The sequence below is a fragment of the Camelus ferus genome, chromosome 8 (genome assembly GCF_009834535.1).
Source record: "Camelus ferus isolate YT-003-E chromosome 8, BCGSAC_Cfer_1.0, whole genome shotgun sequence".
NCBI classification, from domain to species: domain Eukaryota; kingdom Metazoa; phylum Chordata; class Mammalia; order Artiodactyla; family Camelidae; genus Camelus; species Camelus ferus.
In genome coordinates, this window is record NC_045703.1 from 22048424 (window position 1) to 22065869 (window position 17446).

Consider the following 17446-nt stretch of genomic DNA (forward strand, 5'->3'; position numbering starts at 1 on the left):
TTCATACTAAGATGTAAGTTGCTAATAGGTTTAAATCTAGGGAGTGAGGTCTCAAGAAGAACTCACATTTTAGAAGTGAGGTGCCTTGGCTCAAAATTTCACTAATGTAAGGAGTGAGTGTGATCCTTTGCTATATCAGCAACACTGTGCCCCAGCCTCCTCTGGGGGCCACCAAAGTCTCCTGACCCCCTACATTCCAGAAATCAGGGGTCAGCAACTGGGTGCCCTGCTTGTGAAAAGCTGTTGACCTCTAGGGGGGAGCTTGTATGGAAGCAAATGTTAATTTTCAAAATGTGACTGGTAGTGATAGCAGCAACCTCACCTCATCACAATGTCCCCTGGAATGTTTTCTGGGCAAGGAGTCTAGAAGTGATCTGTCATCGCTGGTCAGTGGTACAAGCAGCTCATTCTTATGTCCTTGCCCTTCCCCCGATTCAGGACCCAAAACAAAACATACCACTCTGCCCTCCTCTTCTCACATTTGAATTTTCATGTGTTCAACATTTGTCAGGGCTTCACCTTCAATGACATGGTCAAGGCACCAAGAAATTATATTTAACACACGAAAAATGAATACCAGGCCCATCTCCCAATGCCTTGTAATTGTAAGCTACACAATTTGTACTTGGGGTATGCATGGGTGTGCTTATTCTTGGAACATTTATAGACACTTTAAATGATTACCCTTCAAAGGCATAAAAAGGTTTAGTAACACACTTTAATATATAATTTCTTAAGCATTTTTAATAAAATACAGATATATAATTATAATTATCAATGCATGTATGTCATTTAATATAACAATAGAAGGCTAGTCTTTGAAGTGACATGATGATTAATATTTACAGTAAAAACTAAAGGAAACAGCATTTGTACAATACTGCTAAATCAAAAAGAAGAGATTAATTAAAAATTCTACTCGTATTGTGGTGCCATCTCAAATCACAAAGAGCAAAAAGAAAAATTCTCATCTTATTCATACATATAGGTAGAGATCATTACTTTCCATGTTTTCTCAAGATGGAAAACTTGCTTGTTCTCTTCAAACGGTACTAAGCACTAAGGCTGAGATGTACTCATGAGGACTTCTGCCAAATCTTTGTAAGCTATTAATCCTATACACAAACATCTTATATAGACCTACCTATTGGAAATATGTCATATCCCTTCATGCTAATTTTAAATTTAAATATCAATACTAATTTGATGAACTGTTACAGAATCCATGAGGAGTCCATCAGTGTTTATATGCAGAGTCACATCCTGGGCAAATACTGTTCAAATAGCAATCCCCCTAAATATGTAACAGCCATGCGGTCTTAAAATAAAGAAGTGAATCAGGAGCTATGCCCTTTCCCCATGTAACTGAGGGATGGGTTAAAGGAATTCTGTTTAGCACTAAAAGGAAACCACACTGCCTTCACTTGGCAAATACATGAAACGTAATGAGTCCATGGACAGACACATAATTTTAGTTTCTCACCAGTCAATATGGTAATGCTCTTCACCATGCTTTCATAGCCTTTCCTGCTCATCCCATGACATATGATCAAAGTTACCACTTGTTTTGAAATTGTGTATACCTTATTTCAAAAACTAATTTTTTAAAATATTGCTGTTTCCATTTTTTCTCTCAGTTTCAAGGTTACAAACGATGTTGAGGTTAAAAGTTGTATAGCTCCTTTATCATAATTAGTATCTTCCTCCTTCATCCTCTAAGAGGGCTTTTATAGTAATGGGCTTTGGCCTTTGCAGAGCAACCCCCGAAAGACAGATTGCCGGAGATAACCCCCTGAAATTCCTTACAGTGTTATTTAACACCACGAAAGCCTAGAATCTGTCTGTTTGGGGAAAGACTCAGACAGAGGAACAAGGTTCAGGAGGCGGGGAAGGTTTCAATTTGTAGGAGTTATGAGACATAAATAAGTAGCGTGAATGCCTTTCTTTACTTGTAGACCAAGGGTCAGGAATCTCAAAGCAATATGGAAAAAAAAAATCCTGAATGAAAAACTGCACTATAAAAACCTAAGAGACAGCTGACAATATTACTCCTCTTGATTTAGAAAGACAGACATTTCTTGAAGGAATCAAAGAATTTGAGGTGCATTTATTTTCTTTTTGCCATTCCACTCCTATCACATATTCTTACCCTGGTGAAGATCAGAATTTTAAAATGTTTATAGAACATTCTTTAACAGTCTACTTGATAACTAAATAAAATGAGCAAAAAATCCAAAATACTGGAAATCTGTTCTCTGCAGATGAATAAATATCTCTTCTAAGCCCAAAGGAAAGTGAAAAAAAATCACAAGCCTCTCCATCTTCCTTTAGAAAATAATTATAATGGGTTATAAATTTTTACAGAACCAAGTCCCATAATATCTGTGATAAGTAAGAACAAACAGGAACACGAAAGCTAATCCTTCATGACTACAAATACCTCAGAACTAACACTAAGACTTTCAACCGGCTTCTGCATTTTAGGTTCTCACACTGTGCCCAAGAATAACAGAAATCACAAGGCTCTTGTGTGCTCAGTACTGCTGGATATCAACCTTCAAGTCGGAAACTGGGTAGAGCATTTTCCTGATCAATTAAGTTACAAGTCTTAGTCTGGTTAGTATCATGGCCAAGTTTTAAGTTTGCTGTTTGTTTTTTTTTTTTTTAAGCTTGAGAACTTTGGTTAAACATACACCATTTACGCCAATACTCTGTGCAACTGGAGGAACTAGGGGAAAAAGAGAGGGAGGATGTGGTTTTGTAGGCTGCAAAACTCCACATGCCATACACAGTGTAGATATATACCATAGATCGTTACAATCTCACCACGAGAAAGTCAAAAACTCAGTGAGCCTTCATTTTCCATTATATGTACTCTTTACAAGCTACTGATAATTTTCTATTCATATTGCTTTCCAAAAAGAAAAAGAAAACGAGGAAAGAAAATACGTTAGCCAGATTCGAATGTAGTTTAACTTCAAGGCTTCATCAGACCATATGTGCAGACACTTGAGATGATGACAGAGTTAAGCTTCCCAGGGTCCTAGAGTCAAAGAAACTCTGCTGACCCCCACTGCTAAGCAGGTGCACTCCTTCCACGGGGGGCAGCATCTGCCGATCCGTCATGGTCCCACTCGGCGAGGACCCCAAGAAACTTCCTTGGGAAGAAACAATTTTCTCAGGACTGGCAGCCAGTTTGGGGGATGTGGAGAAGTTATATCCGTACAAGGCACAGGGGCTGTGTAACCTGAACGTGTTATAGGAACCCTGGTGGGTCTGGTTAGCAGCAAAGGCGTTGCTGGAAGGTGAAGGCATGATGTACTGGAGCTGGGGGGACATCCCCGAAATCTGCATGGACAAGCTCGTCGGGGGGCAGCTGAAGGTGTCCCCGTCTGCGCCGCCCATGGACATGTTCACCGAGGCGCTGCTGCTCACGCCCACGTAGGAGGGAGTCCTGGGCGGCGCGAAGGTCTCGCCGGTCTGATTGGTGAGCCTGTTGTAGGTCTCCGCCAAGGACGTGCTGTATCGGTTGAGGGTGAGGCTGGAACGCGCACAGGCGGAGTAGTCGGCCGGGGCCAGGCTGCACAGCTGGCTGGTGTTGGGTCCCAGGTGGAAGGCAGGAGAGGAGCAAGGGGAGCCGGACAAAAGATGAGGGTGGGTGGCCGGAACACCGTTCCCAGAACCTTGGAGTAAGGTGGAGGAACTTGTATTTCCTACAAAAGAAGTTGAAATGTAAGGAGCATCTTTTCCTTTCAGTTTTGTCAGCGTGAGTTAGACGTGGCTTGTTACAAAGGTTGGGTACAAAGATGAAAAGGATATGGTTTTCAATCTCAAGGAATTGTAAGTTCACTGTATTCAGACTGAAATATTTTAAACACAGATCCTCTCAGTATTTTCAAGGAAAATTATCTCCCAGGGAATGATTTGGGGGGGAGGGGAGATATTAGGACTGTCACAGAATTTTCACATCCTCTCCCTCATTGAGCTTTGTCAAAACGTTCTCATTTATTATAATAAACACCACAAATACTGACTTTCCCAGCAACTTTGTAAAATATAAATTGCATCTTTCTCTGTATCTTGTTCCAAATGTATGACCATCACCTCACTTCTACCAGCCCCCCACCCCACCCCTTTTACTCTTTCTTTCAGCAGTGCTTGCTTTGGGTCAATATATTTTCCTGCAAGAAAAAAGAAGGAATTCAAAGGAAAAAGTTGAACTGGTCCAAGGCACATCCTGCCTCAAACGTACTTGGCATTTCCCACTGAAATCCGTGTGTGTCAGATTGTACCACTCAGGGCTACTGCAATAAGATAACTTCTAGAACTTCAAAAATCTCCTTTCCAACCAATAAACAGGTTGGTGAATCACATGCTAACACAAGAGCAGAGGTCCAGCAAATAAACAGTCCTGTGAAACAGAGAGGGTGTTTAACCCTGCATTCAATCAATAATGGTGGTGGCGGCCGACTTCCCACTCTAGATTTGCTGGCAGATTGATGTTCGCAACTTGACAGAACTTAGGGAGAGAAGAGAATTCCAATGGGCTGGACAGGCTGTAAAACCTTCATGGCTTTAGCGACAGTGTTTTATATAGCTTCTCAAAATAATCTACAAGCCCGAACTGCCCGGTGATAATTATCTAAAACCCAGCGTGCTAAATTCTCACCAGGGTGCTGGGCAGGATCAGAGGTAAAAAGCCCGAGTGCAGGAGTGGGCTGCAAGTCCTACCTGCGGAGCAGGGAAGGACGTGTCACCCCTTTCCCTGCAGCTCCCTCTGAGGACACACCAGCCCCAGGCTTGTGGAAATATTCAGAGGCGAGCTCAGGGAAGTCTGCCTCAGTGTGCCTTGACCACCTCATCATCAGTCCAACAGAAGAGCCCTGCCTAGGGAAAGTTCTGTTGAAGGAAGAGAAGAAAAGAACTGGCAAGAAAGGGTGAATTAGGAACCAGCATCATTAATTTCTTGTAAAGTGCCCCTGGTACCAGGGCCAACTAGTCTACCTCTAATTTTAATAAGGGATTTAAGGGTCAAGTAAAGGTCATGAAATATATAAACAGCCTAAAACCTCCAGTACTTAACCTATGACCACAACAGCCATTTTCCTGGCCCATCCCTATACCACACAGAAAAGAAGGATTGTGTAATAGGAGGATGTTGGTGATGAGGCTGCCGTTATAGAGGGAAGTGGTGACTTGTGCATTTTTCAGCGCCCGAGTCTAGGCAGGAAGTGGCTGTATGTACGACTTTGTGATTTACCTTGCTTGGGAATTCCAGGAATATCTTCAAAGGTGAGGGTCCGTAGTGAAGGTCTCCAGAAAGCATATGACTCCACAAGGGCTTCCAAACCCATTCTAAATGGAAGAGTCAGGGTGGGAGTGAACAAAAGGAGGCAAGTTAGGAGCAGTGGGAGTTTTCACCAGTAATAAGCAGCTCAGGAAACACCGCTGGTGTTGACAGTGTCCCTACATTGGCAGGTTAGGACCTCGGCACAGGCAGGAAAAATTCTTCAGAGATGAGCTACCATTCGTCACCAGGAGCACAAGAGGATGGAAATGACCCAGGAAGTCCTGTTAACATTCTCAGAAAACTAAGCTGACCTCGGAGGATAAAAGAACTGTCCCCTTGAGCTAAGAAGATGAAGTGAAGAGCGTCCATCCTAGCTGATGGGAGCCCAAAGCTCTGCTGTGGGCTGGACAGCCTCTCTCCCTGTTGTACTACTTCCCCCTCCAGTGAGGAAGCCTCTGCCATGAAAGCACCCCTGCACCCCCCTGTAAAGAGGCATTTCTGCCCACCATCGGGTGCCTCGGCAGCCAGTTAAGAAGAGGACTCATCCAAAGAAAAAGCTCAGAGGTGTGATGTCTACTACACCCAGGATGGGCTCCGGCGCACAGCCCTGGTGTCCCAGCCCAGCACACAGGAGCATTGCAGGAAGGCAATCTCACAGGATGGTAGGGTACATGGAGCTAGGATTAGCATCAACGTTACTTTAAAGCCTACGCACACACTTGATGAATGGACACTTAAAGAGACAAGATAACTTAATTATGGGCTATTTACATGACATATGTATATTTTAAAACAAGGGTGACTACTCTAAATACATATATAAGTGTATGTATCTTCTCCCATAAGTGACTCAGAGTCTTCTCTTCTTTACATCAGATAACTGAGTCCTCTAGGTTCTCAGCTAACACATTCTCAAGCCCTCACCACTCTTCCCACGACCACCTAAGCCCTAAGCAATTTGATTTTTTTCATTAAAAAACATATTTTTACTTATTTATTTTTTAATAAAATTCCTGGGGTGAAGTAATTAGGTTTATTCATCTATTTACTTAATGGAGGCATGGGGCTTGAACCCAGGACCTCATGCATGCTAGGCATGCACTCTACCACTGAGCCACACCCTCTAGCAATTTGCTAATCTAGGTAATGTTGTGCTTTTCATGAAACATAACTATAGGAAATGCCTGCATCCAGAGTGTCCAACAATATTTGGATGTCTCTGTGATTGATAGGTACAGTTTTAGTGAATACAGATAATCTGTATTTAATGTAGATATGAAAGATAGGGCTTATTTTTAATACCTTAGATTCCACGTGCTACTTCCTTCGGATTCCCGGCAGCCCCGAGTCATGAGCTGTGAACTAAGACCAGGGGAAACCCCCTTACAGAGTCACAGCACCCTGCATAACATGGCGAAAGCTCTCTGAACACCCATGATAAGTGACCTGTGTGTGCAGATAAAACCATCTCTCATGACTTGCCTTTCTGGTTCAAGTTTTCACACATTGAATTTGCTTCCTTAGCAGGTTCACAGTGCAGATTCCATTAATTTGTTGATTTTTGTCATGACTCCACGAGGGCAAGACTACCCCATCTTAGTGATAGAAGGAGACAGCCGTGTATGGGGGGTGGTGTGTGTGTGTGCACAGACTTGTGTGCACGAGCCATCGTCACATGAGTCCACACGTGGACCTGACTCATCTCTTAAATCACAGGTTCAGGGAGCACTGGTCCGGGAGCACAGCAAAGAGCTGTCACCAACCCACACAGGTGCTGGTACTAGGCTGCCAAAGGGGGAACAGGGCACAGAGTGCACTTGTACGCACCTCACCCGGGCTGCACTGAGCGTGCAGGGCAGAGTTCGGCTTCAAAGGAATCAGCGTGCCACAGAGAGGAGGACTATTTAGTGGTAAGGAGACTGGATCGTGGGTCGGGAGAACTGGGCTGTGACTGCAACTCACTATGTGACCTTGAGTAAATGTTTGGACCTCCTGGACTATAGTTTCCCACAAAGTGAGTGTTGGAATACAAAGCTATGAATCCTCTCCTAGTTCCAAAATTGTTTCCCACTAAGTGATTTTTCCCAAACCAGACATGGCCCTGTGACTGACTACAAACCAGATCCAAGATCACTCTGCTTGGCAATATTTTATGTCGGTTAAAGTATTGATTTGGGGGGCAGTTTGGCAGCCTGGTCAGTCCCCAAACCCCACATGGCCTGCAGGCTGCATTGAATACTTGACTAATGAATCCTGGGTGCTATTTAGCTGATTGCTCTATATTTAACTTGTAGTAATATTTGATTTTTATGACTTTCTAGAAACAAGCTTTTTTAAGCCAAAGAAGTTAGGACACAGTTTGGTACAGACTGCTTTGTCAAACTACATTGATGAGTTTTCATAACTGTAGTTTTAAATATTCAGGATACCAAAGTGGTCTCAAGGGGGAATTTACTAAGAAGTAATTAATGAGCATCTACAGGATTTCTAAATATATTCACTATGGAGACGCACATCACTGCGTTATTTGCTTTAGCAGTGTAAACTTTATTATGCTTCAAATAAAACCCATAGACCAAATTCTTAGGGAGAAGTTATTGATCCTCAGAAACATATAACCCAAAGCTTTAAAGAGATGCTGTGAAGGTGGCGTATCTACAAGTGATCTGCTTTGGAGCTATTGATTTTTTTTTTTTTTTTTGAGGCTGCTGTTTAACACAACAAGTTCCAGAAAGGATTTCAGATATTTTGCAGGAAACAGTTATAAAATATTTATTAGCTGAATCTGGACTTTTTAAAAAAAGCCTTCATTTTCTTCAGTAATGGAGACTTTTCCCATCTAGTTAAAGAAAAGATAAAAGGCACCTCCTGCAGGAGTGTAGCCAAGGCGATAATTTATACAAGATGCCTTTGAACAATTTCCACATTTATCGCCCTCCTAATTTATGCTATCAAATGGCCGCGTTTATTTAGTAAAATGGTTATGTTTTTCCTGAAGTATTTAAAGAGAAGAAATTTTTGTACCTTCCTGAGTAAAACATTTTATAGGGTCAACCCTAAGGCCTAACTGAAGAATGAAACTATTCTCAGCACATAAATTCTCCTTCACGTAGCAAATGTCCTGCAGGAGAGCTTTTAAGGGCTGAAGCTACTGATTCCTATAAAATAGGCTGTGGAACCATAAATAGCCAGGAAGGTATAATTTTTAATTAAAGCAAATTGTTTTATAAAGTTTAAAAAAAATCACAAGTCCGAGTTTATTTTTTGTCCTGCATAATTTGTTTAGTTCATGTATAGGAAAAATTAAAATAGCATTTTATTAAAAAGCAGTAACAATAGTGTGACAAAACCAGGGATATTAAAGAAATATTTTAAACTTCTCACTGGCTTTCTTCTCTATTAATTTAGTTAACCATATTCACCCTTCCCCCAAACCCTCAGCACCACCCTCTTAGCGTCACAGATAATTTGGGCTTTTTTTTTTTTTTTTTCAGGGAAAATAACTCGTAGGTTAGAAATCTTTAAAAGTGACCAAATTCTCTCTTCTCCATATAAGTGTCTTTTGTATTTACCAGTGGAAAATGTTAAAATCAGATTTTTTAAAAAACTGGGAATATCAATTCATAGATATTCAGCATTCCAAAACGAGCATTGAAGAGTTTATCTATGATAAGCAGGAAAGGTCATTTTCATGAGGAAAAAAGTGAAACTGTACATTCCACTAAGAAGGAAGCTACGTATGGGCTCACCATGTTTTTCCTATCCTAAAATGTTATTTAAACGTTTGGAGCAAAATAAAAATTTTAAATTTTAACAGCATTTTAAAAAGTGTTAAATATAATTCATTATTTTTTGCATGTGTATTAAAACCTTTGAAAGGTTTGGAATCAGGAAATAAACAGTAGCATGCACCATGGATGCCATGCCTGTGTACTCATGAAACAGCCACAGGGAAGAAAAAATTCCTATTGAACTTAACATTTTGACCCATGACACCAAACAAGAAACATAGTGGTTTATTTTCACCAATGCTTCTGATTTTTTTCACTGATCAGTTTTTTTTTAATGCCTTTTCATTGCGCTGACTTATCTAGAATTCTCCCTAAAAACTTGTAATATGGATCTTGTCCTCTCACTTTTGCTTGTTAGGCTTAGTCGCTGTGACTACCACCCAAAATACACCTTTAAAAATATTTTTTAAGCTATTGCTTCTAAAATGAACCAACAGTAATGTACAGCATGACAAATATAATTAGCACTGGTTTATGTTGTATAGGGAAGTTGTTAAGAGAGTAAATCTTTAAAGTTCTCATCACGAGGACAAAAATTTTTATCTAGTTCTTTAATTTTGTATCTATAGGAGATGACGGATGTTTGCTAAACTTGTTGTAGTAATGATTTTATGATGTAAGTCAAATCATTATGCTGTACACCTTAAACTTATACAATGCTATATGTCAAGAATATCTCAATAAAACTGGAAAAAACAAAAAAACAAAAAAAAACGACAGTGTGTAAGCAGTGTGATGCCCCAGTGTCAACGGCAGCGAGGTCTTTTCTAAAGCGATCCTACAGAAGAGCTTGGGCATAGTTCCTGGCCGTATATTCTCAAGCCTCAGTACTGCCCTCCTGGAGTTTCAGCTGAGTTTTAATAAATTTATTCTCCGCTTTAAAAAAAAGTGAACTGAAATTAATGCAGGAAGGCTCTGAAATAGATAAATACTCTTCTGCTCTAACCAAAACCATAAAAGATTTCATCAAACTATTTCTCAAGGTAGAAAAGCAGTCATTCCAGAGACTCCCTTCAGTCACCTCACCAGTGACCATCTCAGTTGCCAAATGGTTCAACTTTCAGAAACTCCTCCAAAAAGCCAACGTTAACCAGCAGCTTATTGTAACATAACAAAAGCCAAGCAAAGCTTGTCTCCACCCTGAGACAGACATCTACAAAGAGAATGATTTCAACACAGCATAGTAGGAATACCTGCCAATCTCCCCACAGGGTGATGGATTTCAGAGGGAAGCCCTGGTACTAGTCAGTCTTGTTGATCTGCCTGCGCTGAGTTAAAAGGTTACTCTACCCTGTTCTCGGTACACTTTAGTCCCCACACTGCATGGTATTTAAGAGAACCCTTGCATGTGAAGATGAAATCAAGTCTTTGTGCAAGCACTTGAGTTTGTTCTGAGAAAAGCGCTCTGTCTACACCCACCTTGCCCAATTAGTCAGCAGAAAGAACTAGAAGTGTGGACTACTACCTGACCATTTTCTCTCTACAGTTTTAAGAGAAACTGTCCCGAAAATTAGATTATTGACAATTTTGACCTCATGTAGACACAGCCCATCAATACCAAGCTTTCAAGGAGTATGAGAATAATTTCTGGAGTAAAGTGATAAAAATGTCTCAAGTACTTTTTTTAAAAAACCATTTTAAAAAAACCATTTTAAAAAAAAAACCATTTAAATCAAAGCCTTACCCTGAAAGGGCATCTGGAGAACGTTATTCTATTATTACTCTCAACTGTTATTTTAGAAAATGTTGCCCCTGAACTGTATTGGAATAGAATCATATCAATAAATTCAAAAACTCTTGGCGCACAGAACTAGGATGATCTGCTTTTTGATAAAAGTATTAGGTGGAATTCATTACTGTAGCTCTCCCACTTAGGACAAACACCATAAAACACGACACAGAAAAAAATAAACAAGTGTGCGGCTGTCAGTAGAGCCAAGACAAATTTGGAAACCAGAAAGGATCAGCTGTCTTGGCAGTGGGGAGTAGTTTTTTATTCTAATTGGAAATCTGAGGGAACAAGGAACTCTGTCATATTTCGAAGGCAGATCAGTAGATAGGTGTAACATCACTAAGCAAATTCTAAACCAAGACCAGATGTAGAGCAGATTTTGACGTGGGATATTGAAGCCCCTGGCTCTGGAGGGGCAGGTTTCCGCAAGACCCAGACGCAGCATGCACTGCACACCCTGAGAACTTCCGTTTTCACCCCAGCATCACACGTCAAAGTTCAACTTAGAACTGGGCAAGCCACAATGCCGCACCCAAAATAAGGTACACCCAAGGCCCAATGGCATTAACAAATTTAAATCCTCATCAGAAACGATTTCAAAACCATTTCAGTAGATGTAGCTGTTTACTTTGTAGTGGGAAATTCACCATTAAAAAAATCAAATATATTTATCTCAGTCAGAACGTTCTTCACTAAGACTCACCTGTTACGCCCTGAGTCTCGGAAGCCTTTGGCAAAGGGATTCCTATCTATCTTCAGGCGAGTAATCTGCAGAGTGGGGGGGAAAATCACATCATCTTATTGTGAATGCCAAGGAAGGTTATTAAAAATGGAAATGATGGAAGAACTGTAAGTCAGTCCAAAATCAACTGTTAGAGGATTCTACTGTGTTCCTCTTCCCTATTTCTCATGTATTTTATTGTCTTAGTAGCAAAGCTACAAGAAAATTTCAGTAACAATTTAGACATCCGTTTGCTGTGAAAAATACACTCCCTCTCCCCTATTTCATTCTGCAATAGATAAAGTTTGCTTTGTTTTTAATATCTCTAAGAAGGAGATTCTAAATCATCTGTTGGTAATTTGCCTTTTGTCTGACAATCTCTCAGAGCTACGGTTCTTCCCTTTAATGCTGTGACGTGTCTATTTCTCCTGCAATAGTGGTGACAGGGAACAGCTAATACCCACCTTCTATTTAAGAGACATTTATACTCTGAATGTTGTTAACCTTCTATGTATCCCTCTCTTCTTCAGAAATAGGTAATATACACTCCGTTAACAATTCTGCCTCCCTGTTTTTCTTTGTCTCTCCTTGAATCATCTTTACGGCTCTCATCTCTTTTATCTATGGCGTCGTGCCCTGGTCAGAGCACTTCAGTGAATGTCTAACCAGAGGTGACCAGAACTTGGAGGTTCCAATGGGATTTAATCTTATACATGTAGGAGAAATGAATAATGACTTCATTTTAACTACAGCTCTAATTTGCTGACTTATAACCAGATTCTTTTGCACAGTAAGACCCCACGATTGAGAGAAAATTTTTTACAAATGGTCTAATCATCTCATTAAAAACATTTTTTTCCAGTTATCAGCTTGAAATTGACACTAATAAACAAATCCCATCTATTTCTTACCAGATCTCCTCTTTGCCCAGAGGAATTTACAGCTTATTTTCTAAGAAGCACATCATGCTTTGTTTTCTGTGTTCCTTGGTTTGGTAAAATCCACAGTTAATGAACATCCTTCTGATTGTGCCATTTGGGCTAAAGACAAATGAACACTGTTGGATGGCACTAAGGCACAGAGAGGCATCTTTGGAAAGTCATCTGCGGTCCCCCATATCATGCTGTGTGTGCTTACAGCCATTTGCCAGTCACTCAACACACGAGGTAGGTGTATGCAAGTGTCTTAGTTTGTGGATTACACTCCATTATAAATGAGAAGATGTAAGGGTCCACTAATTAATTCGCTATATCTGCCACTCTGCTGTTGAAAGAATTCTTTACAATTCAACATAGCTCAATTTTCTGTTCATTTAAATAATGCTTAAAAAGCATTTAATAATTTAAATGTTCATTTAAAATAGTATTTTTTTAAAAGACTACAGATTTATATAGTGGTGCTTTGTCTAAACAGAGCTATATCACAATTATTATTATCATTATTTTTATTACTGACATCACATCTATTGAGTGCATACTATGTATGCAGAAATATGAGTTTTATGCATATTACTTCATTTAATTCTCATAGCATCTTCTATGTAGTTAATATCCCAATGTTATGTTTTCTTTTGTACTGGTTTAAGTTTCCTATGATCATAAGTTTACTTGGCCATGGAACTAGGCCGGGACCCGGGCTTTTCAGCCCATGCTGGTAACCACCAGGCATGGCTGCCTTCCAGCTTTCCAGAAGTTCTTCAAAATAGTAGCTGGGAAGTTAGAAAAAAAAAAAAAAAAAGAACATGATTGCATTTCCTCATTATCAATTTCCTTCCTTCTAATTTTGCCATCCTCTTGATTGGTTTGTCAACGTTTGTTCATTGGTGTTAGTCATCAACATGCACTAAAAGCCCCCTGCATTTCACTTACAGTACCACAGGGGCTGCGAGAAAATACACACTGAACACAGCTAACTGGGTGTGTTAGAGAGACAGAGACAGAGACAGGGAAAAAAGAGGAACGGGATTGTTTCAAAGGTGCTAAGTGCCTCTGCTCTTTTCTCCTCATGCATTATATTTTTCCTTAAAAAAATTTATTTTCTGCCCCTAATATATTTTAAGAATATCTTCCTAATTGTCATCAGCCCACTTAAAGGTTAATTTCATGTTCCCTCACAAAAGCCTATATAAAAGTGTGACAATATTAGTGTGAGAGGACGGGACAGCTTCGGCTGTGGGACTGGTGTCACCACACAGAAGAAGCAGGTGAGCCTCTCGGCCCTGAAGGGGGACGCACAGGACAAGGTCCAAATCTCTGAAGAAGCTTTTTTTTAAAAATTTTTTAGTTTGGCTTTTTTTGGTGGTGGTGGTGGGGGGTAATTAGGTTTGTTTATTTATTTATTTACTTACTTACTTATTTATTTATTTTAATTTAACAGAGGTACTGGGAATTGAACCCATGACCTCATGCATGCTAAGCACGTGCTCTGCCACTGAGCTATACCCTCCCCACAAGAAGCTTCTAAACAACAGAAAACACAACAGAGAGACTATAAAGCCACATTTTAAACATATATATATATGTATGTAAAGAGAAGTAGAGACCTAAAATAATTCTGCTGACTGTTGAAATTTTTCAAAAATCTACCCCAGACCGCATCAACTACATCACTATTTCTTATGAAAACTGGCCAGAATTTCATGGACCAAATAATTGCCTCGTTTCAGCTCTCCACCTACTTGACATAACCTTAAAAAGTACATACACTTACTCATATAGAAAAGAAATATTTCAGTTCTCAATTTACTTCTAATTTTATGAAAGGATTACTCCATAATCGCTCATCTCTGACTGCAAGCATGCATCATCCCTCTATCAAAATTAAAGCATATCTTGAAAGAAACAGCCCTTTTGTATGTATACCAAAATGGCTATGTGGGATAAATACTTCTGAAATATTTCCCATAAAACATGGATTATCATTTTAAAATAGAGTGAGCTGCCAAACCCCACGTCTATGACACAATTCACTTTTCATATTCCACATGTCTATTTCCTGGTCAATACACATGCTTTCTAACTCCAGGGGTGGGGGTTATAGCTCAGTGGCAGAGTGTATGCTTAGCATGCACAAGGTGGTCCTGGGTTCAATCCCCACTACCTTCATTAACAAAAAAGAAGAAGAAGAAGAAGAGTAGGATCTTTAGCAAAACTAAAGCAATTGTGAAACAGTAGTTAATCAGTATTATGGGGGGAAGGATATAGCTAAGTGCTTAGCATTCATGAGGTCCTGTGTTCAATCCCCAATACCTTCATTCAAAATAAAATAAAATTAAAAATATTTTCATTTTAATTATGACATCATGATTCAATGTCTCCAAATGGAAAGTTAACCTACACTGCCAGTCATGAGACACATTCTGGTCTAAAGAAATTCCCACTAGGGTAGCTTTACCTGGGGAATCATGGATAAATAATTGTTGTCACAATACATATCTACTCTGGATGTAAATGCCCGTTGTGACAATTCATAATGTTCAGATACAGTGAAAAGGAGAGCTAGCATTCTATCTGCACTTGAAATGAAAAGGCTAGAAAGATACCAATACCTGAGAACAGTACCTGCTGATTCTGATAGGCGGTGACAGTGGTGAAAACAGTTTCTGGAAAGGAGAACGCCTTCACTCCCTCCCCAGATGGAACAGGCTTGATGGGAGAAAGGTCATCGCCGCAATCTTTACGGATGACATGGACTCGCGGTTGGTATTTGTGCATAGAATGAAGAATAATCTATGTCAAGGAAAGAACAGCCAAATTTGTCAGCAACTTATACCCAATCTCAACACCATGAGTAAATATTTAATGTGTAAAACAAACCCTAGTTGGAAATAAAAATCGCCAAGGATGTGAAGGTGCCAATTAATAAAGTATACCAAAATTGGAGTGGGGTGGCTAGGAAGTTATTTGTAAAGTGTGCATAAAAAAATACAAAAGTAAAAACAAAAAGAAATCATTATTTTGGTGGAACCCTGTGTACAGCCATATGAATGTAACATTAAATTTTCTGTTTCTTAAAATGCAAGAATAAACTCATAAGCATTTTATTTATAATGAGCCAAATGGAACACAAGAGTCCAAAACAATAAAACTAAAAATGATATTGAAATGATTATTTGAACTCCACCACACCCAGTTCCTACAATAAGTATTTGCAAACCAACATTTTCTCAGAGAATATTTTTCCTCTGTTGCTGACTATAACATGTCAACTCAAGAGCAAAGGGATTTTAAAGATACCCCAGGGTCTGCTTTATATGCAGCTCACAAAGTCTCCGGTTTGCCTGGAGAGCCCAGTGTCCATGCTTCCATCACAACAAGGCTTCCAAGACCCAGACGCCTAGGGATGAAAAAGCTTGCAGACTCTGCTAGAGGACTCTGATGATATGGTTCAACTGCCTTCTGCCCAATGATTCCACTTCTGGGAATTTATCCTAAGGGAATATTCCAAATCCAGAAAAGCGTTTCATGTACAAAGATGTTCAGGGCACCATTATAACAGTGGAAAAACTATAAACCACTTCCATGAGTAGATTGGGTAGGTGAATGAAAGTCCACACAATGGGATACAACATTATTGAGCCATTACTAATGCTTTTAGGACATTTTTAATCTTATAATTAAATGCTTCTTTTTAAATCTTAAATTAGAATAAAGAATCCAAGTTGTTTTTAAACTTACCATAACTACATAAAAACAGACAGTAAAAAGGACCCCTACCAAGATATGAACAGTCATCATCTCTGGATGATGAAATTGTGGGTGAATGTTTTCTTCTTCTTTATATGTTTTACACTTTCAAGGCTGAGAAAGGGGGTAAAGAAATAGCCCCATCCAATGGGATTTTTTATTTGCTGTCAAGAATCCATATTCAGGTTTTAACTAATGAGTTCAGTTAACAAACCTATATCAATTTGAACTCAGGTTTTGAGGTGTTAGGAGTTTGCAGAAATGCTTAAACAAAAGTCTGGGGAAAACACAGTGGTTGACCTTCCTCATGTTTTTCAGGATGTGCACAGTTCACTAAGCCAAAGTCAGAATCCAGAATCAGTTGTTGGTCAGCCCAAACACAAATTGCCCTCTACCTGTAGAGTGTGTTTGCTGTCACAAGAGGATGTCTTCACCCTCTGGTATTAACCAATGGCTTGGTTTTGTTTTGTTTACCCTAACATTTTCTTTCTATCATTAGAGAAAATGCCTGGATAGCAGATCTGCTGGTGGTGCCCACCAGACACGCTTGATGGCGGGACAGCATGAGTATGAGGAAAGCAGAAGTGGGGACAGTAGCCCTCATCATCACCTGGGACACACAATATGAATCCGCAACCTCTGGAGAAGTCTCTTTCCAGCTCTTAAAAAGGACAGAACTTCAGTAACTCATTCGTGGCTCACAAAATCAATTTAAAGGGTTGCAACCAGAAATTTTTTTAATAAATAAAATTAGAAAATAAAGTAGAAAAATATTCCATCTTATGTATATAACATAATTTGTCTTCCCATTTGTTTGTTGATGGACCTTTACTTTTGGCGAGGTACCTACTAAAGAAAATATTTGCAGATCTGGACATTTACAGACAGGGAATGGTGGAAATAGCTTGGAACTAGTTGGAAGTGGTGCCTGCACAGCATTGTGAATTACTGGATGCTGCTGAATTGTTCACTTCAAAGTTTTTTTAAATTAAAAAAGATAAAGTAGAAAAATAGAGTGTGCTGCTTACAGTAAGGATAAGTACTGTTTTGCAAAACATTGTTCTCTTTGTGTGTGTGTGCACACATGCACACGTGTGTGTATACTAAGTCTAACAAAAAATGTTATGTTAGAAAAAAATAATGTTATCTTAGGTAAAAAATCTGAAAAGGCAAGATTTAATTCTAATGATTCTAATGATCAGCAAATTCCAGAACAGAAGAAAAATT

General features: G+C 39.5%; 1 protein-coding gene across 2 annotated transcripts in view; it reads right to left on the reverse strand.

The window, feature by feature from the left end:
* Positions 1–700: 700 nt before the first annotated feature.
* The window catches only part of TBX18 (T-box transcription factor 18), a 29069-nt gene continuing 12323 nt past the window's right edge, over positions 701–17446 (reverse strand). For both annotated transcript variants that reach the window (XM_006178602.3, XM_032484545.1), the window contains exons 5-8: positions 15095–15262; positions 11517–11581; positions 5261–5355; positions 701–3713 (exon numbers count right to left, since the gene is read on the reverse strand). In XM_006178602.3, coding sequence (XP_006178664.1) covers positions 2989–3713; positions 5261–5355; positions 11517–11581; positions 15095–15262 — 1053 coding nt within the window. In that variant the 3' untranslated portion in view covers positions 701–2988. The remainder of the gene's footprint in view (positions 3714–5260; positions 5356–11516; positions 11582–15094; positions 15263–17446) is intronic.